This window comes from Argiope bruennichi, chromosome 5 (assembly GCF_947563725.1).
Source record: "Argiope bruennichi chromosome 5, qqArgBrue1.1, whole genome shotgun sequence".
NCBI classification, from domain to species: domain Eukaryota; kingdom Metazoa; phylum Arthropoda; class Arachnida; order Araneae; family Araneidae; genus Argiope; species Argiope bruennichi.
The window spans coordinates 75,784,743-75,808,825 of NC_079155.1; the positions used below are offsets into that span (position 1 = coordinate 75,784,743).

Here is a 24,083-nt window from a genome sequence, read left to right on the forward strand (position 1 = left end):
TAATAAATATTCTCAGTATTTAAAATAAATCAATTTAGTTCTAAACTTCTCAGTTTTAATAAGACAGCATTTCAATGCATACAACATGAAATTAAAAATCAAATTTTAAAATCCATCTTATACAATTTAAAGAAATCTTTTGCTCATTAAAAAAACTTACACATTGCATGATCTCCCAAACAATAGTTAAATCTTTAGTACTAAAATTCATTATATGAAAAGTATTTGATATTTAAAAACACTTTTAATAAATTGAATTTTCATGGAAAAATGGTAATTTAAATAAGAACATTAATTCTAAATTAAAACCAACTAACAGAAAAATAAATACAGTAAATGTGTATATTTTTACTACAAAATGTTTTAAAATACATATTTCTATAAAAAATTTTAACAAAATATGAGCAATCAAAATAAATTAACAAGTAATTTTTAAAAAAAATCTGAGCAATTTTTATGCATTAAAATTTAAGCTTAACTCTGAATGCTTACACTCTGTTAAAATTATATAAAATATTTACAACAAAAAGGAAAAAATAATACATGTAAAAAAAAGCAGTAAAAGGTAAAAAGAAATTATAACTGTAAATATGATAATAATGTGTAAAAAAAAAGAGAAATATTAGCCAAGAGAATATATTAATGATCTTATTAAGAATATATGCACAAAAAGATACATAATTAAGAGGACTAATTAAGATATTTGAGAAGCTCTTTCACAAGTATGAAATTTGATTTTGAATATAAAATAATAAAAACTAATTTTAAGGCAGGATTACCCAATACTTATAAAACTAATCTTTAATAACTATGCATCATAAAATAAATCAGAACAAATAATATTTTTAATATTTTGAAACATTTATAATCTATTGAAATAATACTATTTTCATTATGTTTTGATTGTATATAATGTAGTGAATTACGAATCAACATTATTTGATTGGATTAATTCTTATAAAATTGTAGCCTTTTATTAGTATTATCTCGAATAAAAACAAGCTTTCACAAAAACTTTTTTTATTGTTAAATCAAAATATTGCTCTTCAATGACTTTTTTTAAAAATAAAATATCAAAAAAAGGTGAAAGGAAAACCAATCACTTAAAAAAAAAGGGAATAACTTTCTGTGTTTCTAAAATCTGCATTATCCTTCCTTTTACTTTCAAATATTTAGTGCCAGATATAGATTTAGTGAGGTTCTGAATTATTTAAATGATGCAATCTTTATAATTAACTTTAAGTTGTATATTTTGTGGATATGATGCTCATTTAGATTTAAAAAAAAAAAATATCTCCCCTCCCATAAAAATGGTTTTACTTTATGGGAGACTAACTTCAGCTTTTGTAGTTTATGCATAAGCCTGGCACTGCAATTAATAAAAACAAACGTTTCCCACGTTTTATTAACAGAGTTATTTTATAAGAGGAAATATATTTATCCATGAAGTCATGTTAACACAAAATTATTTTATGTGGAAATCTATGACAGAAATGCTAATGATAAATTGATGTAAGCCTGGCAATAGGACTGCAGATTTAAGATTTAAAAAACAATTTGTTATTAATTTAGTTCATCATTTTTTAGTATTTTTTTTCAAAAATTTAATAAAACTAAAAGTATTCTTAATTTAGCAAAAGCTTTCTTTCTATAATAGAATGTTTTAACTCAGATATAATTAAGTACATAAGAAAAATTAATGAATCTGCAATTTTATCTCCTTATCAATACATTTTTAAATAAATTAATTATGGGGGGGGGGGAAGTACTTTAAGCAATACAATACATATAGCTTTGATATCAAACCATAATCATATGAAAGTATTAAAAGAACTATACAATTAAAAGTAAATAAATGAACAGACTGGAGCAATTTCACTTGCATTAATATAACATTTAATAGTTGCAATTATCCAGGCAAAAACACATAATATAATCCCTGACATTTTTCCAATTTAATTTACTTATTTTCCATCTAAAATTGCTTCTTCATGGAAATAACAACTTCTTTCAAAACAACAGAAACATTTTTATGAAATGAATCACTGAAGAAATGTTTTTTTACAAATTCTTATTTAATTTACAAGAATCGAAGATTTTTTAAAAAAATAATAATAGAAATCATACATGTAATTTTGTGCAAACATCTTTACAAAGATATTCAATAAAAGTGCAAAAAATATTTTCTAATAACATAATTTAAAATGACAATGAAAGATCCAATTAATATGCATTAAAATAAATTTCATTTATTAAAATAATAGAGGAAATCATATCAAAATTATTAATACAAAACTTAAAGATTCAATATGGTGTATAGTAAAATAATCTAAAAGCAAGCCCATCTATTTATATAAAAGTGCATTTAAATATTTAGAAGCATATTTTTGAATACAAACTAATAACTAGGAAATTCCAAGAGTTGAAATACAATTAAATTTGAAACAATTTTATTCTTAATGTGAAAAAAATTAGCAAAATTGATAATTACTAACTTTGCTCTCATATTTAGCCAATTTTTTTTTCTTTCTGTTTATTACATATTATTTCCTATAAAACGAAAGTAAAGCAATACACTTTTAAGGATCAATTACATGAATTATATAATAAATTACAGGAAAGGTTCAATATTTATTTCTAAAGCTGAACAAGGCATATTTAAATCAAAATTAGTAATAGTGTCAGGATGCAAAACTCCAAGGGTTCCAATACTTTTTTCACCAAACATCACTGCTGCACACCTTCCAGGAAAAAAAGTAGGATTATCATATGCTTTAATACAGTAGCCTGCACTGGTTTCACTTGAGGGTGGAACATCCAAAAGCTGCATTATCCTGTCCAATAATCCATGGATAATTTCAAATCCTGGTTTCTTATTATAATAGACAGCACAGAGTCTTCTTTCATTCCTTGCTCCAACATCTTTACTATCATCTTTAACTACAACATCTGCTATTTCATACAATTTCATTGGTAGTGGCATCTTCTTATTAGCATGAACTGTTTTCAAAAGACCTGGTAATAGCGTAGTTCGCACGACTTGAAATTCCAAAGTTTTTGGATTTGAGATATGCACAGCTTCAGAAAGAGCGTTTGTAGATTTTAGTTTTGCTGATATATCATCTCGTGAGCATAAAGTAAAAGACAAAGCTTCTGTAAAACCAGCATGTGCAAGTTCAATTGAAAGCTGCTCTGATAACTTAACCAATGGAAGCTGGGCAGAAATGGTCACAACCTGTGGAATAGTCTTAACGATGTTGTTGTAACCATAAGCAATGGCAGTATCTTCCATAATATCACAGGCATGAATGACATCATGTCTTGTAGGAGGAATCTCAACCTTAATTTCATCATTCGAAATCACCTCAGACTTGAGACACATCTTAGTTAGCATATCAGCAATACTTTCTGGAGTTTCATTTATACCAACAGATTTATTGATGTATTCTGAAGAGACAATTTCAGTGCGATACTTGAGTTCAGGATACAGAATTATGTTTCCTTCAAGGTCTGCAACTTCTACTGGTTCAACTACAAACTGTTCTTCGCAGTATTCACTAAACATGCAAACTAAGGTATCAAGCACAACTTTTGCCTTGTGCAAATCTAATGATGTAACTTCAATAAATACATTTTTGGTATTAAGAGTTATCTTTGTGTGCTCTCCATTGATGATAGGAGGCATAGATAAAACTACATTATTCTGGTCGTAGATTATTGGATAAACTGGTTTATCTTTAATAATATGAAGGTACTGTTTTAAATGTAAATCAGTTTGATATACTTCCATTAATTCTTCTGCAGTGTATTCTTTGTCCTTATTTAAAGGAATGAACTTAATTTCTTTTGGAGGCTTTGCTGTGAAGAGAAAAGGCCCAGTGATAGTATCCAAATCATGAGTACCAATAGCTGCAATTGTTCTTCGTCTGCATACATTCTGATGTAACTTATCCTGCAGATCAATGAAACTATCATAATTGCTTTTTGTAAAGGTAATTCCCCGAAGAATAGCGGCAACAGCATATGGCCTTACTCCAGAACATGCAGCATCAATTACAAGCCTTTGTCTCTCCTGAGGACAAGACAGAGTGTAACGAGGAATTTTTAGTTTACCTTGAAAGATTTTTAAAGATCGAACAAGACCTTCCAAGCAAAGGAGATCATAGCGATTGGCAGGAATATCAATTTTATAAACTGTAACCTCCTCATCCTTCAATGGGTCGGGCTTCTCTATAACAACTTCATCTAACTCAAGCCCAAACTCAAAGCACAATTCATTGAATTCATCTTCAGTATACTTTTTCCCTAATGCTTGGAAAAGTAATTCTTCCTTAATATTGAGAGTAGGCATTTTTGGATAGAAATGAAGCTTGAAGAATACAAGCAGAAATCTAAAAAAAAAATTAAAAATTATAATGAATAGCCATAAACATGAAATAATGCTAATTCTATATTCGTTTTTAGTGTGATTAATATTTTTATACCTTTAAAATTCAATTGTTTAATCCCTAAATTGTCATGCAATTTGTTTCAAAAGAAAAGAGCAAGAGACATAAAATTTCTATCTGAAATACCTAAACAATTTAGATATGAATGAAAAGTATACCGTGTATAAAATTAAAACTGTCTATTTGCTATTCTTTCTATATATATTTGGATGTATAATATCTTTTTCATACATTATCACTTTTCTTATATATATATTTATTTATCAATAATCAATAGTCCCGAAACTTAAAAATAATACAAATTAATATAAGACTCAAAATACTTCATTCTGTGAGATAATTTACATATTTTCTCTCTCATCGACTAATGCAGAAAAATTGATACATCATTTACTATACATTCCAAGAGAGAATTTAAGAACTAAACTGATGCAATTGCAGGTATTAGATCGATCTTACCACGGCATAAAATTGACAACGAATTTTAACATAAGTAAAAAAAATAAGAATGTGTAAATTATACATAATTGTGATCTAAAATATCAAATGAAATAAACTAAATAAAGAAAAAAGCTTACTAATAAATATCCGGTGTTTTTTCTTGTAATTGATGTCACTTCTTTACACGTTTTGCTCGAGGTTACAGTAAAAGTTAAGATTTTCATTTTGATAACAATAGACTCGGAATTGTGGAAATATTTCTGTTTAAAAGTTTTATTAAATACATTTCTTTGAAATAATAAAAGAATCCTTTTAATCACTGCAATATTTTATAAAATTAACTTTATAATTTCATAAGTAGCACAAATTATCGGAAAATTTCTACATTTTTTTTTGTTTTTAAAAAGTTGGCAACGAAACAATGATTATACTTCCAGTTCCGGTTAGCAGGGTGGTGTGTATCGAAACGAAAACTTTATGACAAGTGTCTTTTGTTTACGTCTTTTGAAAACACTTTATTATACAGAAAAATAAAATGCCGGTAAGAAAATTCAGCTTACACTTATTATTATTTCAGCTTTTCATGTCATTAAGCTATTGTCTTCTGTTATTTGTGTAACTACTTACGAATGATAACGTTGTGTTCTATAGAAACTATACTACAATGTTTTGTTTATTTTTAAACAGTTGTGATTGCCCTTTAATCGCTATACACTTAATTTTTTATAGGCATATCATTCCCAGCTAAAATCCAATCAACTGATTGGAAACATGGCTCTCCTACCGATCAAAACTCAATTCAGAGGACCCGCACCCCGTGCAGGTAAGTAAGCAGAGGAAAAAAGCAAAAATTCAATACTAATTTATTTAGTTTTAGTTAAATGCAGAATGAATATATCAATATCATTTATTTTCTGTAGTTCTTACATTTATTGTAGCATAAATGGTATTACACAATTTGTTAACACATATTTAACACTTCGACAAAAGTTTTATTTTCACTTTAATAACCATTAGCTGTTATGAAAAATTAAATGTAAGTTTCTTTTAACTTTTTTCCTACATTATGATTCAAGTTGCTTCTCATTAAAAATTTGATTTTTTGTATCTTAATGCATTTTGGTTCATCATTTAAACTTTATAATCAGTTATTTTATTAATTGGGTCTTAAGCTATCAATTTTCAGAATTTTTCAATTATTTCTGAATGATTCAATATTAAAATCCTTAATTGGTCCAATATGCAAGTGAGCTTTTAATATTTTGACTTTCATAAGACAGTCTCAAATGCAGAATAAATTTGAATTTCTAAGCTTCAAATACAGATTTAAATCATTCTTTCAACATAAATTTGATTTTAAAAATTAATTTGAAATTTTTAGTTAACTTCTTTTAAAGTAAAGACATTTAGCAGTCAGACAAGATTTGTTTCTACAGAAACAAATTTCAGCATTTTAATAACTTATAGAATTTAATTTTAATTATTAGGAGAAATTTGACATTCTTGAGATCAATGAATGTTCTTTTACATGACAGTTTTTCAATATTTTTAACATTTCAGGCATGTTTCATATAAATTTAACCATATTATTGTTCAGTTAATTATACTTATTTTACGTGTCAGATTTTATGTTTGACACAGTTTAATACTTTATAAATTCAACTTTTTTTTACTAAACCTATGCCATATCTGAACTATATTTTTCATCATTTAAAATATTGCAAGAAATATATAATCTGTGCTCCTATTTTCCTGATGATGCATATTAACAAGTTTTGTTAAAGGAAAATTTTATTATATTCCTAATGTAAGTTTTCATGTTGAATTTAATGTAGAATTAAAAAAAAAATTATCACCCTCAGAATTTGTCTTGTGATTATTTAATAATGCATATTACTACCTGTCATTTGCATACATAGTGACATTTTAGTTATTAATAAATAGGAAATATGAAGAGTTTTTTGTGGGAGAGCCAGTTTATTACTGGCATTTGGTTTGAATATAAATATCTATAAATGAATTAATTTATCAATTTCTAAAAATAGTAAAATAATTCGGTACTTTTCCGTTAGCCGGGGCAAATGTCGGCAATTGTGAAACAAACTCAAATTTGGCGGAATTCTACTTTATTTGGCAATTTTTCACTTGCGCCCAGCAAACAGATTGTGAACCAAATGCAAATTTGGCGGAATTCTACATAATTTGGCGATTTTTCGCTTGCACCCGGCTAACGGAAAAGTACCAATAGTACTATACCCTGTCATAATATGGGATCTGACATCTGTTGCATCTACTCGATGCCATTCATGATTTTTAAAAAAAAACACAACACACATATAAAAATGTTTATTAACAGTATTTTTTTATAACTTTCTTTTATCTGGTGTTATTTACTTATAGAGTACTTGTGATTTTTGTTGGATGTATATTAAAAATGATGTTGAAATACTTCAAAGAACTTTTGATATTTACATATATAGCATTTGAAGATTAATAGTGTATTATCATTCCCCTGAATTTTTAAAAAATTTTTTAACTGTATTTTGGTTGCAAAGTAGATTAACTGTGAAAAGGCTCTCAATTAGATTCGTGAAAAAATTCTCGTATAATCGATTTATCTTGTTAAAGATTCAGTCATATAAAAGATTAGGTTAAAAATTTTGTGCTTATGAGTTTTGACTTATGAATGATGTTGTTAAACTACTAGACGACATATCAGGCTACTGATTTTGAATAAAATTTTTTAAAAATTTGTGGTAAATGCAAAACTAATTACTTAAATTAGGGAGAAAAAAAAGAAGAAAAAAAAAAACCCTCAATGCCATCTGCAGGGAGACCTAAACTTTACAGTTAAACTCTACTGTGTCACATTAGGTATATCTGGCTAAAGGAAATAAATCAGAAGCTGAAAGTGAAGAGTAATATGATCCTAGCTTTGAAATGTCTGTTCTTGCGAATCTTTCTTATTAATCAGTTAATAATTACTCAGTAATGTAAATGGCCTGCTGATTATTTGAAACTCTATAGAAAAACAAGATAAATTTACAGCCTTTTGACTGGAAGACTAGAGAATCTCATCAGAAAAATACTAAAGTAAACTTCATTCATTATGCCTGAGACGAAATTAAATATTTCTTTTCTGAAGAAAATAATTCATTTTTATATAGCAATGTTTTTTCTGTCAAGATTCTTGTAGGTTATAAAACATAATATATAGGCTCACCAACCAACTAGAAATCTTCAATGAATTCCTGGATATTGGGGTGTCAGGGAAATTTATTCTAAAGCTCTTACAAAGCAGTAATTCTTATCTAAAATAACAATTTTCTGGTATTTTTTCTTAAGCAGATTGAAACATAGGTGGCAATTAATGAAAATCAATAATTTACTGATATCAAAAACCAAGGTGGCCATCCATGTTTCTGCACATACACCAGGCTGGAAAAGATTTTTATTAAAATATCAGAGGGATTGAAATTTTGGGTATATAGCATCATCAGTGCTTTTTGTAAAGTTTCTTCAATTGTGTAAAACAATTTTCATACAATCAGATTATAATGGATTCTGATTGAAATTCCACTAATTTTATATTTATTATTATTTATATTGCTTTAGTATTCTACATATTTATTTTTTTTAAAAAATTACTCTTCTTCCCATATTTTTTTGTATTATTTATGATATTGCTGTGCTATGATAATTTGACAGCATTATAATTCATTAATTTGTTGTTTTTAGATCAAATCACAATTGAGGCTAAATTTAGCATTAGCCAAAACAGTTTAGGTATAGTAACATTAGATAAATTAACACTTGAGCTGCAATAGTAAAGTAAGATTAACAACATGTCTAATTTATTTCATGTATTTAATATTTCCCTCAAAAGTTTTTGAATGCATTTTTTTTTTTCAAACCATTTTACTTCTTTCAAACATTACGTTGATCATACCACATTTTACAAAAGTACGAATTTTGAGTATTAGTTTTCAAAACTTTTTTTAATTGAATGTGAAATATTGATCTGTTATTATATTTCTTAAGCAATTTATTGTAATTAAATAAGTGTGTTACAATAATTATTTTTTTCCCACTTCTCAGAGATCTTTTTGTTGAATTATGAAATACCGAATATGTTTGCTAATATTTTTTTCTTAATGCTTCTTTTTTATTTTTAAACATTATGAATACGGAACTTTTACTAAATTCTTCATTTTGAGGGACAACACAAAATGGAATGTTATTGCCAATATTTTCTGTTAGCATTGTGTGTGTGTGTGTGTGTTTTTAAAATTTCCCTTACATTTTATAAATGCTCTGCGATTCTATAATAATATTAAACACAAGAATGTATGAAACAAATTAATATGTTTCGTACTTTATAGATACACATTTCTTTTAATTTTTTCAAAAAATTTTTAAAAAGGAAAAGGAGATTTTTTTTTGTCCTTTTTCAATTCCTGCTATTAACTCACACTCTTTCTCTCTATATATATATCTTGTTCCAATTTTCAATTGTTAATAAAATACTTTTTATTCATCCATCCATGTTCAAATAAATTTTTTTAAACTTGTAGTGGATGACACTTGGTGTTATGTTAATACAGTTTTTTTTTTTTCAAATATTAATTAATTAAATTTGTCCAGTAATTTCTATTTGGTCGCCAAGTTTGCCACCAATTTTGTACTTATTTAATAAAAATTAACTGAAATAAAAATTCTTTTGTTGACCTAAAAAGGAATTGACTTAAAAAATTTTGTTTTATATATTACTTGTTTATGTATATGAAATTTATTGCCACAAAAATTTACAAAACTCATTTATGCTGTCTTTTTTAAATTTATATCTCTAAAACATTTTTCTTTTTATAGTGTAAAGGAAAAAAAAAAAAAAGATAAGGACCATTTTCTCTCTCTCTCTCTCTTTTTTTTTTTTTTTTTTGTATCTTATGGATTAAGCATTCAGCTAGTATGTAGGTGACATTTTTACTATAGTGGCAGGCTAAAACGTAATGTAATTTTGAATCGAATAATTTTGATGCAGTGATTTAATTGGCATTTGGGAATAATTTTTTTTCTTCTGTTAGTTGAATTATTGTTCATTTCTGATTTGTGTGTTGGTAAACAATACAAACAGGAAAAAACCCACTGGATTGAAAAAAAAGAAAAGAAAAGAACTTTGTTTTTAAGATTGCTGCCACTGTGCATTGTTTTTGTATAACATCTTTCATTTATAGTTCTGATAAACAGTTTTGAGATATGATTGGTTGGCTTAAAGTTGTTTGTGCTTTTTCTAGTCTTGGTTAATATATTTGTAAGAAAGGCGAAGCATTTTACATAATTGAAGCTTATGTGAAATTCAGTGAATAAAAAATGTTTGTGCTTTATTTTCTGAACATCATATTTTATTTTACATTGATTTTAATTAAAAGAGTAAAATTATTTTCTCATATAGTTAAGAATGTATTGTGCAATAAATAAAGAAAAGGAAGCAACACCATTTTGAGGCTATTAGATATCCCTACCAAGAAAAAGAGAAATTTTTTTTAAAAACTTGGAATTATCAGGAAAATTGAAACAACAGAAATGATAATTACCCTGAATGTTACATGTTAGAAATAATTCATAATTTAATCAAAAATTAATTTGAAAGCAGTACTTTTGTACTATGACATCTAATTTCCTTCCTTTCTGATAGTTGATATGTACCATGCAAGAAATGTATGAAAAGTATTGCAAAGTTCACCATGATAAGTATTACAAAGTCATGTTGTGATCTAAAATTCATTACACTATAAATGAATTTATAGCTATGCTAAATTAAATTTTGATATTTTTTTTATGCAAATATAAATGTAACGACAAAAAAAATCAAGTACTAATTTCCTTCCTTTCTGATAGTTGATATGTACCATGCAAGAAATGTATGAAAAGTATTGCAAAGTTCACCATGATAAGTATTACAAAGTCATGTTGTGATCTAAAATTCATTACATTATAAATAAATTTATAGCTATGCTAAATTAAATTTTGATATTTTTTTTATGCAAATATAAATGTGTGGGATGTTTTAGTGGAGAAGGTTGCAAATTGGGATAGTTAAGTTACATCCACACATAAAGAATGAGCGACGACTTTTTTTATATAAAAATAAACATCTTTTAATTTTTAACGCTAACACATCGACAGACAACAGATTTTTTTGAAAGACCGGAAATTTATCTTTTTAATTCGCACAGCTTGCGCGCTTGATCGTAGATAACTGCTTCGTACTTCCGGTGCGCAGTTAGGAAAATAGTTTTTCGAATACAGTCATTTTGATGGAAGCAGGATCGCCACAGTACTCCCCCCTCTAGTAGTGCAGCAGGCACTGAAGTTAGAGGTAACGAGTGTTGAAGCGAACTCGTCGGCCAGATCTGGTCACATAAGGTACTGGAGTAGAATTTGTAGGTGACACAGGACTCGATGGAGACAGTTCAGGTACTGGTTTTGGTGAAGTCGGAACTGCAACTGGTGGTGATATTGCTGGTGCAGAGGACTGGTGAGAGTTCTCGAAGAACGCAGGCTTTAAGCGATCAATGTTGATCGTGGACTGTTTGCCGTTCTTTTCAATTGTGAACATTTTATCAGTTCGTTTGAGTACGAGGTATGGTCCATCGTATGGCGCTTGTAAAGGTTTTTTAACAGCATCGTGGCGCACGAACACATGTGAGCAAGTGTCCAGAGCTGGATGAACGAATACTTTCTTGGTGTCATGAGGTGCAGTAGCAACAGGTTTAAGTTGATCCATCAAGGTCCGTAAATTTATTAGGAACTCATGAGGCTCGACGTTAATTGAAGGGGATTCAAAAAATTCTGATGGTAGTTTAAGGGTTGAGCCATAAACTAGTTCGGCCGATGTGCACTGTAGATCTTCTTTTAATGCGGTTCGGAGTCCGAGCAAAACCAAAGGAATTGATTCGGTCCATTTCGTAGATGCATGACATCGGAGGCTTTGTTTAAGAGATCGATGGAATCGCTCGACTATTCCATTGCTTTTTGGGTGGTATGGGGTCGTTCGGATCTTTTGGACACCCAAGAGTTTGCTGAGCAAAGAAAACAAGTTGCTTTGGAATTGTCGTCCTTGATCTGTCGTGATTATTGAAGGCAAACCGAAGCGTGAGATCCAATGAGTTATGAATGCACGCGCAACAGTTTCAGCAGAAATATCAGGAATGGGAATTGCCTCAGGCCATCGTGTGAAACGATCTATGCAGGTAAGTAGGTATCCGCAATTGTTTGAAGGTGGAAGAGGTCCTACGAGATCTAGATGAACATGATCGAATCTGGCTGCAGGTAATTGAAAAGATTTAAGAGGACTATTGGTGTGTCTAGCTATTTTAGATTTTTGGCAATCTAGACATGAACGGGTGAAATTTGAAATGTCCTTTTGCATGGACGGCCAAAAGAATCTCTCTGAAATCAAATGTTTAGTGGCACAGATACCTGGGTGGGAAATATTGTGCAAAGATAGAAAAACTTTCTTTCGGAAAATTTCTGGGACGTAAGGTCTAATTTTGTTTTGCTTGACATCACAGTAAAGTTTAGATGAATTGGGGTCGGTTGAGAGAGGTTTTAAACAAAGTGACAGTTCATTCTTTGCCAAAATAGTCTGAAGTTCTTCATCAGATGCTTGTGCTTCCGCCATGGCAGAAAAGTCTATTTTTGGTAACTGTATTTCATTAATACGAGATAAGATATCAGCTACAACGTTTTTTGAGCCCGATACGTGCCTGATGTCGGTGCTGAATTGTGCAATGAAATCAAGGTATCTTAGTTGTCTTGGAGAAGAAGAGTCAGATTTTTTGGTGAAAGCAAAAGTAAGAGGTCGATGATCTGTAAATATTATGAAATTTTGACCTTCCAACAAGTGTCGAAAATGTTTGATAGTTGCATATATCGCCAAAAGTTCCCTATCATACGTACTGTATTTACGTTCTGAGGGCGTAAGTTTTCGGGAATAAAATGCTAGAGGTTGTTGACCATTAGACGTAGTTGTATGGAGGACAGATCCGATGGCTGAGTCTGAAGCATCAACCATGATAGATAATTGCTGGTTAGGTGAATGGAAGTTCAAAGTAGCTGCATTTGCAATATCAGATTTGCATTTTTCGAAAGCTTCTGTAGTGAGGTCAGTCCAAGGAACAAGTCGCTTATCATTCTTTTTAGAGTTTTTTAAAAGTTCGTGTAGGCTAGCTTGAGTCTGAGCGGCATGAGGCAAAAATCGACGGTAAAAATTGAGCATGGCCAAGAAACGCTTTAGCTCAGATATATTTTGAGGTTTGGGAAAATCAGAAATGGCTTGAACTTTTTCCGGTAAAGGTTTCACGCCTTCAGATGTAATTAGACAACCTAGAAACTTTACCGATTGCTTCCCAAGGACGCATTTTGAAGGGTTTAGTTTCAATCCGTGCTGAGATAATCGTTCAAATACTGTTTTTAAATGTTGTTTGTGCTGTTCTACATTATTTGATGCAATCAGTATGTCATCAAAATAAGGAATGCAGAAATCTAAATTTGACAAAACTTGATGTATATAACGTTGAAAGGTTTGTCCCGCGTTTCTTAAACCAAAGGGCATATAAACATATTCAAAAAGACCAAATGGGGTTGTGATTGCTGTTTTTGGAATGTCCGCTGGGTTAATAGGAATTTGATGATAAGCTCGGATCAAATCCAGGGTGGAGAAAATGGTTTTATTGAAAAACATTTGAGTGCAATCTTGAATATGAGGAACTGGGTATCTATCAGGAACGGTAATTGAATTTAAACGACGGTAGTCGCCACACGGTCTCCATTCGACTTTTTCACCATGTGTAGAGGACTTGCCCATGGGCTACTAGAAGGACGGATAATACCTTGAGACATTAAAAATTCAAATTCCTGACGTGCAATTTTTAGCAACTCGGGAGATAAGCGACGAGGTCTCGAAAATGCTGGTTGACCAGTTGTTTCAATAAAGTGATGTATTTTAGTTGATACTTTGCTTTTTGTTGGTTGAGATGGATTAGTGAGGTCTTGGAATTGCGATAAAATGTCATAGAATTCTGAATCACCAAGCAAAATGGATATACCAGAAGTTAATGAATCTGTGTTTGTATATTTGCCTTGAGTGGTTAATTTAGTTATGCCATCAATCAAACAACCACTTTTTAACATCAACCAAAAGATTATAGTGTTTTAAAAAATCAACACCTATAATTGGTTGGTTCACATTTGCAATTATGAAAGACCAAGTAAAATTTCGCCGTAAATTTAAGTCTAGCGTAAGGCGTTTTTTACCAAAAAGTAGCTATTTTTGTGCCATTAGCAGCTAAGAGGAGTAATTCATTAGGGGAATCAGCTTTAGGAGCATAATTGTTTGGTAAAACAGATACGTCTGCGCCTGTATCCACTAAAAATTTCCATTTACTAACTTTATCGGCCAGCATAATTCTATTAATTTTGCGATCGTGGCCAAGGCCAGTGGACGACCGCCGATTTAGTTTCCCGAATTCTTGAAAGAGCAAGGCAAACTACATTTTTTTGCTTTTGTGCCAAAATTTGTATGATAAAAGCAAATGCCATCAGCAGGTTCTTTATATTTTTTTAAGCGATCACGAGAGCAACTACGACTGTTTTTAAAAGGTCGATTTCTATTTCTGCTTTGAGAGCGTGATTGGCGCATTGTTGTAGTAAGCTCGCCAACTAAAGTCGTCAAATGGGCGACTTGTTTTTCAAGTTGGGCTATTTGATTATTCGAAGATTGAGGAGTAACGGAATTAATGTTTGAATGGCCAGCCAAATCATTTATTTTATCTGCAACTGATGCTAAACCAGCTAAATCTTCATTCAAAGCAGTTAAAATAGTTTGTGTGCTGTTTGGCAGTCTTCCGAGCCAAAGAGATTTTAAGAGTGGCTCGCCAACAGTATCGCCCGCCAATGTTTTCATACGAGCTAATAACTGAGATGGTCGTTGGTCGCCAAGTTCTAGGCCTTGTAGCAGCGTACGTATTTTCGAAGCTTCACTTTCAGAATGCAACTCAATTAAACGTTTTTTTAATGTTGGATATTTATTAGTATCAGGAGGTTTCAATATTATATCGCTTACACAATTCAAAATATCAGAATCAACTGCAGAAATAACATGATTAAATTTTGTATCGTCAGCAGTAATTCCCGCCAAGGCGAATTGCGCCTCAAGTCGAACAAACCATAATGTAGGGTTAGCTTTCCAGAAAGGCGGAAGTTTGACGCCAACACGAGAAACTGTTGCGTCGTTGTTGGCGGAATTTGGAGTATCTCCTGGCATGTTTTATTCAAGAAATCAAAGGCACGTTATAAATATAATTTCACAAAACTGCTTTGAAATACGAAAATACAAATAATATACTGATAATCAGAGTAAATAATATGAAAATGCTAATCCAAATTATATAACAGAAGTTCCGATGGAAATTATTTAGGCTGTGAAAATAGAAACAATATTCAACGATACGCTTACCGCCATTAGGAAGAAATGCGCTATGGCGCCCTTTAATGCATAAAGAAAACTGGGAAAGTTATCCTTTCACTTTTCGAGTCACCAAATGTGGGATGTTTTAGTGGAGAAGGTTGCAAATTGGGATAGTTAAGTTACATCCACACATAAAGAATGAGCGACGACTTTTTTTATATAAAAATAAACATCTTTTAATTTTTAACGCTAACACATCGACAGACAACAGATTTTTTTGAAAGACCGGAAATTTATCTTTTTAATTCGCACAGCTTGCGCGCTTGATCGTAGATAACTGCTTCGTACTTCCGGTGCGCAGTTAGGAAAATAGTTTTTCGAATACAGTCATTTTGATGGAAGCAGGATCGCCACAAATGTAACGACAAAAAAAATCAAGTACTGATAAAAGTGTAAATCATATATACTTAGATAGACCAATATTATATATCCTTCAGTAGTCAACTTTGACAGGATAAATTTATCTCCCTTTCACATATAGTTAAGATTTTCTTTCCCGAACATCTTAGCTCTCTCAACAATGAACAGAAAAAGACTTTTACTAAAATATTTCTGCCATGGCAATTAAGATGCCAGAAACAATGGAGTAAAGGAAGTTTAGCTGATTATTGTTGTGCACTGAATAGATGCTAAACAGTAAAGAAAATGAGCATCTCAAACATTTTAGGTAACATGAATAATGTTGCATATAAAAAAATATACATTCTAATTTAATCTTAGTGGTGTAAAGAAAAGGGGGGGGGGTACTTTATTGATAATGGAGTTAAAATGCTTACGTACTTGAATTCAATATTAGAATTTGGTTTTTTATTTCATACCCCAGAAATTGCATCTCATCAAATTTCTGTATCTCAATATCATATGTATTCAGGATGGAATATTCAAATAGATATTTCAAAATATAAAAATAATTAAAGAATTCTTGTATTTTTTTTTTCTACTTGATTTTAAAAGTTGATGAGTTGGAAGCAAAATCCATTATATTTTCATTTTAAGTATTGTAAATCATTAAAAATGAACATCATTATGTTTATATTTTTAATAAATAGTTATGAATACTGTGTGTACTTATGAATACTGTATTATACTGTGACAACTTTAGTTTTGAACTAATCATTAATCAATTTTTGTGTTGACAGAATCAGATCAAGATGATATAATTGATGAAGCCATTTACTTTTTTAAAGCAAATGTATTCTTTAGAACATATGAAATAAAGGTACATTTACTTCTTATTTATACTTTAATTGCAATCTATGTCAGTGTATTTAATATTAATATGATAATCAATGTGCTAATTAGGATTTTGTTTTATAGAGCGAAGCAGATCGAGTACTCATATACTTAACTCTATATATAACAGAATGTTTAAAAAGATTACAAAAGGTATGTTGGAGAATATTTAAAATTATTTATTAATATCACAATGAGTCAAGGTGAATAACATTGTGCATTCATTTAAATGGAAAATAGCTTAATATTTACATTGCATTTCTTTCTAAATTTTATAATTCAGTTTTAATATTGATTTTTTCATATTTTACTAACCAATTTTTGTTGATGTAAAACTAAGTGGAATAGGAAAGCACAATAATTGGATATTACTTTACAAAAATGAAATTTAGCATTTTCTTTTACTATAGCAGTGTTTGAATTTTTTTAAAAAGTGTCTCACTTAATTGAAAAACACTTAAAACAAAGATTTATCTAAAAATAAAGGATAGACGGAGGAAAGAAACACTTCACATATATAAATATTGGGCCGGGATAGCCTGGTTGGTAGAGCGTTGGATTTGTGTCCCTCGGGTTGCAAGTTCAAATCCTGCCGGTTGAAGACTCCCTGCATGTGTGGTGGCTGGCACACATATAAATCTGTCATGTTTCATGTCGAGAGTAATACCACTGGGGGTACTGTATCAGCGGTGATCATTCTCTGATTCAGGTCTAAATTCCGATCTGTGGTTGAATGAATGAAGTCTGCCTCTTAAAAAGTGTAGTGGCAAAGTCGTACTCTTGGCCCCGGTTGGCGCCAATAAAACAAAAGATGCACCCTATCGGCTTAAATCACTGTCTTCATAACAGTGGGCTTCTCCATGGCAAGTGCCATAAGAAACAACAAACATATTCAAATTACAGTCTTGTGGTGTTTTTTAATTTATTTTCATTTTTCCTCATAATTGTGTTTTTATATGTTTTGAAATGAATAAATATACTGGAATCCAATAACTACTGAAGAAAAAGTTGAACTTTTTAAATTAATTGTCATGCAATTTTACATTTTTTTTTTTACAGAAATTTTAAAGATTTGATTTGTTGATAGTTGAATTTAAATATTCTAAATTATGATGTGAATTGGCAGTTGATTTATAATGGGCAAATAATGTAACAAAAGTTATTTAACTAGATTGTTTGGAAAACGATATTATTTAATTGTACAGTCTGCTTACAACATAATTTCGCCTTCTTACAGTTTTAGTAATATTAATGGAAAAAATTAATATTACTTAAAATTAATTATTATTTGTTAATATTTATTGGATATGATTAAAAAAAGTATCTATATCTTATCCCCCCCCACAATCAATTAGTCTAAATTGTACTCTTGGAGTAATTTTTAATTAATATTCAAGTTCTTTTGTGATAAGGCAAGCATATATTTCTTATAAATAATTTTGTTGTTACCTGGCAAAAATTTAATAGATTTACAAAAATATTGCAATTATTATTTCTTAGTTCTCAAATTTTAAATTAATAGCTTTATTTTTCTTTCATATTCTATATTAAAATATCCTTGCATAATTTTTTGTGAAAGAATTGTGTGATTAAATAAAGTAAATATTTTCAGTTTGATTATAAAACAATTACAATTTCTTTTCAAGATAATATATATATTTTTTTATTAGTGCTCAAATAAAAATCAAGGCACGAATGAAATGTACAGCCTAGCCATAGCGAAATTTGACATTCCTGGGGAATCTGGCTTTCCATTGAATGCTGTCTATGCTAAACCATCTTCACCTAGTGAAGCAGGTAATAAGAAACTGTTCATTTGAAAGGGTTTCTTTTCTTCATTGAAGTGTTTGTATGTTTTATGATTAACTTCAAACCATAATGCTGGGGAAAGGGAAGGGAAAATGAGGTTTGTTTAGATAAAAAGAAATATAACTTTTTAAATTATAATTGAATTGCTAACATCAGTATATTACTTTAAAATTTCATGAAATAAAATTTTATAAACTAAGTAATGAAAAGAAATAGAAAAAAAAAAAAAAATGGAACTTGCACATCCATTTTATTGATTTCAATATATATTCTAAATGCAAAAATATCATTCAGTTTTTATTATTTATTAGTATTTGCGAATTCACAAAAATGTTTATGGCTTAATATTTATAACACATTTTTGTAAACTTTGTAATACATATCTATTACGTTTATTTGTAATCCACATTGTCTCAAATGTCATTAACATTTTGTGTGAAATATTTTTAATGGTGTCTTCATTATCATCGTCATAACTATTACAGTTTTTTATTATATTATATTACACTTTGCAATTTGTTAAGTCCATTGGCATTTAGCAATCGCATTGTCTTCACCTATATGAATAAAAACAAGTATCTTTATGTCATTGGTTATTAGATATATCTACAGTTATAGCTAGTTTGAAACTTTACAGATGAAAAGTTGTAAAATATTACCAACTAAAATTTAATTAAATTTATATTTTGTGATATATAATTGAGTAAACAGCATCAAATACCATTCGAAGTGTAGTTTCTGCAGAAAAATTCATTAAATTGAAAATTTTGTTGATTGGTGATTGCTTTTTATTATTATTTTTTTTTTTTCTTTTTCTTTTTTAATTGTCTCAGACAAATTTATTATGCTTGAACATTAGTGCCTGTTTGGATAACTTACACTTACAAGACTGAGAAAAAAAATGATATTAGGATAATGACTATATGCTACTTGATTACTTGTAGAACTACTGATTTTGAAAACTGTTTCTTTTTATTTGAGTATTTTTATATTTGTAAAGAATAATATAAAAAATATTTGAATGCATGCACAAAAATTTTACTATTTTCAAAGTTGCATCTAATTTAAATCTACATTTATTGAAGAACAATGCATGGTTATGTGAAACACGAATGGTTGATTTGCTTCAATTTCTTTATTTTAAAGCAGAAATTTCGCCGGCATGTTCAGAGCATACAAAGGTCTATTTTGAAATGTTCCTGCAAAAACTAAAAATGAATACAAAGAACGGCTTGATTCATTGAACAAAAAAATTGATTAAGACGATTTCTATTGTAATATTTTGATAGATTTGTAAGATTTTTCGTAAGTTATAAAAATAATTCTTGTGTTGTCATATGGCAATGTGATTTTGGCGAATTTATTTAGTATCAACTGGGATATGCTTGTTAACAATCTGAAAGAAGAAAATTTAATTGGTCTAAGAACTGTGCATGATGTCATAAATGCTTAAGGAGGTGTTAAATGTTTCAAAAGATTTGCTTCAATATGCTAAATTAGCGTGTGTGACGTATTATAAAGCTTTAGAGAGGAGAAAAAAACTAAAGGAGGGGGGATTCCAACAATTGCAAAGCAGCATCATAAATGAAATTGTTGAAGAAAAAATAATAATAACTGATGTTCAAAAAATTTGCAGAAGTTGTAGTAATTGATGACCAAATATATTAAATGGCAAAAAAATATACTAATTTGTTTTGTAAATTTTTTTAAGTAGTTTATTTAAAGGTTTAGTACATGCAGCAAAAATGTTATTTTATGTTTTATTTCACCCAAGTCCTTAATTTTGTGAGACTTACAATTAAAGAGCATGAGAGGTGATCAATATCCCCTTCTTTAATACATTAATTTTGTCTTGATGAATTCTAGGTAAAAAATAAAGACTTTTTCTTTCTGTATGTCATTATAAGCTTTCATTTAACCCTTTCTAGGGCCATGGGAAGTATGCTTCCCACCAAATTTATCAATCTTTGTATGAATTTATGTAGTTTGACATCAGCTCTGACAAATGTTTATAGCTAGACTGAACAAATGTTTATAGCTTAGATAGACTGAAACTTCAGTTCTTTATCTCACACAAAATGTGTCTTGATTTGTTACTTAATTATTAATTAACCAAATTAATTAATTAATCAAATTAAATTTTTCTAATAAGCTAAATGAATCCCTTTTCTTATACTAATTTCAAGCCTAAAAATATTTTAACGTAATATGACTAGAAGAAAATGGCTCTTTAAAGGGTTAATATACTATTATTTCAAATAATGTTAAATTGTTGTTTATTTCCCTTGCTTTTCCTACTCATTAAATTATTATTATTCTATTATAATTAGCACATGAATGCTGTTCACATATTTTTTTCTTGTTTTGCATATATATAAAGTCAAATTTTTTCCCAGGTTTGAGTGGCAACCCTGACAAGTTATATTTTTAATTGTAGATAGAGAAAAAATTTTTGTGTCTCTTACTCTTTTCATTCTATTGAATATAAGCAAAATATTTAAACTAATTATTTCATTTCCTAGTAACAGTTGAAATTCCCTACATTAATATTTGAAATAATAATTTTTATAATTATATGAATATATACTTTTGTGAACTTTTTGTATAACTTGCATCGCATGTTTTATTGTATGAAATAAAACATTGGAAGACTTGTTCTTCATTTATTCTTATTATCTTTATTGCTCTCATTAAAAATATTTTACTAATTTTTGAAAATTCCATCTAGATGCACTGAATTTTTTATTAAAATTTTTAAAATGTTCTTAGAGAAATTTATACCGATAAATCTTCATTGTTTAATTGTGTTGTCATATAAGATTTCTTAAAAATAAAAGTAATTATCATGGTTTTAATATTGTGATGAAAAATCCTTTATAATTTTTCTTTTTGTTATATCCTCCATAGATCTTATGCGACAATATTTAGTACAACTTCGGCAAGAATGTGGAGCAAGGCTTTGTGAAAAAGTATTTGATCCAGAAACAGGCAAACCTAGCAAAGTAATGTTTATTTCTGTATTATCAAGTAATTAAAGAATGTAATTTTGTTTTAAAATCGGAAAAATAGTTTATTTATGAAGTATTCATATCTTAAAAAATCTCTTAATAAAATTATTATTTTTTTTTAGCGTACTGAAATCGTAGTTAACAGTAATAATAATAATAACCCATTTTAATAAAACTTGAAAATCACCAACTTCAATTAAATACATTTTTGTTTTGACACATTACTCTATAAACTATACTGCATTGTTTATTCTAAGTAACTAATCATTTCTTTGTGATATTAGTGATCTTTCAAAATACACATTTGTGTGTGCATGTTTGTTTATAATAGAAAATGTTTTTTAGGAAGCTGATGACAACTGGAATTCCCATATATATGAAAAGCTAATTAGCAATCTTTTTTTAAAAAAATAGTTTTAAAGAATACATACATTCTTAGATTAGTTACTAGATGATATGTGAGAAATAAAAAAAATAAAAAATATTGATCATTGATAGCTGAGATATTACTCAGATTGTGAATTATTTATTCCCATTAAACAAATATAAAAGTGAGATTTGACGAAAGCTATGAAATCTCTCTTAAAATCCTAATTTATTGAGCCATGTGATAGTTAGGAAGATTAGTTTTTTACTTTCATTTAAATCTCTTATGAATTACTTGAAAGTCATGATTCCTTCAAGAAAATAGTTTTGAGAATCAATTTATGTCGGATTATTCAGACTGGATAGTTCACTGGTCTTTCTTTGTAAGTAAAGTGAAATATTGTTGACAACCAGTGAAAATCAATAATTTACTAGCATTCAGAAATGGAGGCCAGTCGTATTTCTGCATACACTCCAGATGTTGGAATGGAAAGAATAAAAGTAAAGCAGTAAAAATGTTAAGAATGATTGTAACAACTCTTTAATTGATAATCTCGCCTATTTTTGGAGACACTGAGAGGCTAATTACTATGAATGACATAAAGAAAAGAAAGAATCTGTTTTTTTAATTTCTATTAGAAAAAGCACTTGTTGAAATTGCTAATGCAAGCTGAACAAGTCTCAGATTGCTTTACTAATAAAATATAAAAATTTTACAAATAGCTATTTGACAAAAAACTGAATAATTGAAAGCGTTAAATAAAAACATTTCTAAAAAGAGAAAGCTTTGTTTATGTAGTTAATAAATGTTATGTTAAAAAAAATTCTTTCAGCTGCTATTATTATGAAATGGAGTTCAATGTTTTTTCATAACACATTTTATTATAGTATATTCAAGTAATTTTATATGTACAATTACTTCAAATAAAAAGGGAGGAAAAGGAAAGCTTAAAAAAAATGTCTTCAGTGTTCTTTAAAAAATATTCAGCAAGTATTAGTATTATTCTATGTTTATACTTGCATAAAATTACATACTTTTTTTCCCCCAATCTCTTTGTTCAGATTTAGCTTTCATTTCATAAATTTGGATTCCATCTAAAAATGGCTGCATGTATATTATTTTAAAAAGCTTGATTATTTGAAATCATATCAGATTTTTTTACTTCAGTAATTTTCAGAAATTTTAAAGTGATGTCACCATCACGCTTGATGAATAGATATACACCAATTACTTGGAGGTAAACATGGTGAATAGTCCATCTGTTATGAAGAGAGCAGATGATGACTTCTGGCTCATGAATATTTGCCTATATGAGCCTGTTCAAATCTGGAGAATTAGTTGCTGAATGGAGAATATACTAGCAGTCAGTCACAATAAATCATGTTGACACTGTTCTGTTCATTAGTAATGGTGTAGTGAGCTGTATGCAAGTATCCGTTATGAAGATGAAATACTTTATTTGAAAAAATATTTTATTTACTCAAAAGAGATATTTTTTTTAAATACTTGAAGATACATTAATTTTCTTTTTTTTTAGTGGTGGTTGTGTTTTGCCAAGAGAAAATTCATGGATAAAAGCCTCTCAGGACCTGGACAATAAGACACATCACAAAAAAAATTTCTTAGTGATTCCATTGAAAATTAAAGTGATAGACAGTTTGTTCCCTGCTATGCTGAAGACATCTTGAAATTAGCATATTACTGAAAGCAAACTGTTTGCTGCCAAATAAGAGAACTTTATGTTTCATTTTTTTTCCTGTTTTGTCTTACAGTTTAATTATTATTAACTCTACATAAAATTTATATCTCTAATTGTTGCATCTAATGAATAAAATAGAATTTTATAATTAAATACTGATGTATATAATTATATACTCACAGAGCATTATTTAGAAATCTTCCTTTAAAGAAACAAATAGTTTCTACATTTACTTATACTAAATTGCTTTTTATTGTCTCTAATTTGAATTGTTTTGAAGAATTATTTCATTTATAATAGTGTTGTACACATTTTTTAAAAGTTATAAATAAACGTTAAAGTTGCGTTATATATTTCTCATTAGATAATCATTCTAAATAATTTGAAACTATATATTTATAATATTCTGTTGAATTATCCTTGCTATTAAATGACTGTCATGTTTAAATAATAATTCCAAAATGAAGATGGATAAATACTATTAGTTTCATTAGTCAGATATATACAATATGTTTATTGAGCTTAAAATTTAGTGATTTGTATTCTG

The 24,083-nt window shown here is 28.8% G+C and overlaps 2 protein-coding genes across 2 annotated transcripts; one reads left to right on the top strand and one right to left on the bottom strand.

Moving 5' to 3' along the window:
• Positions 1-686: 686 nt before the first annotated feature.
• LOC129969342 (phenylalanine--tRNA ligase beta subunit-like) lies at positions 687-5,119 on the bottom strand. Its single transcript, XM_056083878.1, has 2 exons — positions 5,027-5,119; positions 687-4,391 (listed from the first exon to the last, which is right to left on the bottom strand). Exon 2 carries the CDS (start codon positions 4,349-4,351, stop codon positions 2,612-2,614), a length of 1,740 nt encoding a protein of 579 aa, XP_055939853.1. The 5' UTR covers positions 4,352-4,391; positions 5,027-5,119; the 3' UTR covers positions 687-2,611.
• Positions 5,120-5,303: 184 nt separating this feature from the next.
• LOC129968860 (actin-related protein 2/3 complex subunit 3-like) lies at positions 5,304-23,689 on the top strand. Its single transcript, XM_056083166.1, has 7 exons — positions 5,304-5,430; positions 5,619-5,712; positions 16,560-16,639; positions 16,738-16,806; positions 18,324-18,450; positions 21,370-21,464; positions 23,375-23,689. Exons 1-7 carry the CDS (start codon positions 5,425-5,427, stop codon positions 23,435-23,437), a joined length of 534 nt encoding a protein of 177 aa, XP_055939141.1. The 5' UTR covers positions 5,304-5,424; the 3' UTR covers positions 23,438-23,689.
• Positions 23,690-24,083: the final 394 nt, after the last annotated feature.

Coding starts and splice junctions, on each gene's coding strand:
- LOC129969342 (XM_056083878.1), bottom strand. CDS start 4,351: ATGCCTACTCTCAATATTAAGGAAGAATTACTTTTCCAAGCATTAGGG.
- LOC129968860 (XM_056083166.1), top strand. Junction 18,451..21,369: donor ATCTTCACCTAGTGAAGCAG/GTAATAAGAAAC, acceptor TATCCTCCATAG/ATCTTATGCGACAATATTTA. Junction 21,465..23,374: donor AAACAGGCAAACCTAGCAAA/GTAATGTTTATT, acceptor CTTTTTTTTTAG/TGGTGGTTGTGTTTTGCCAA.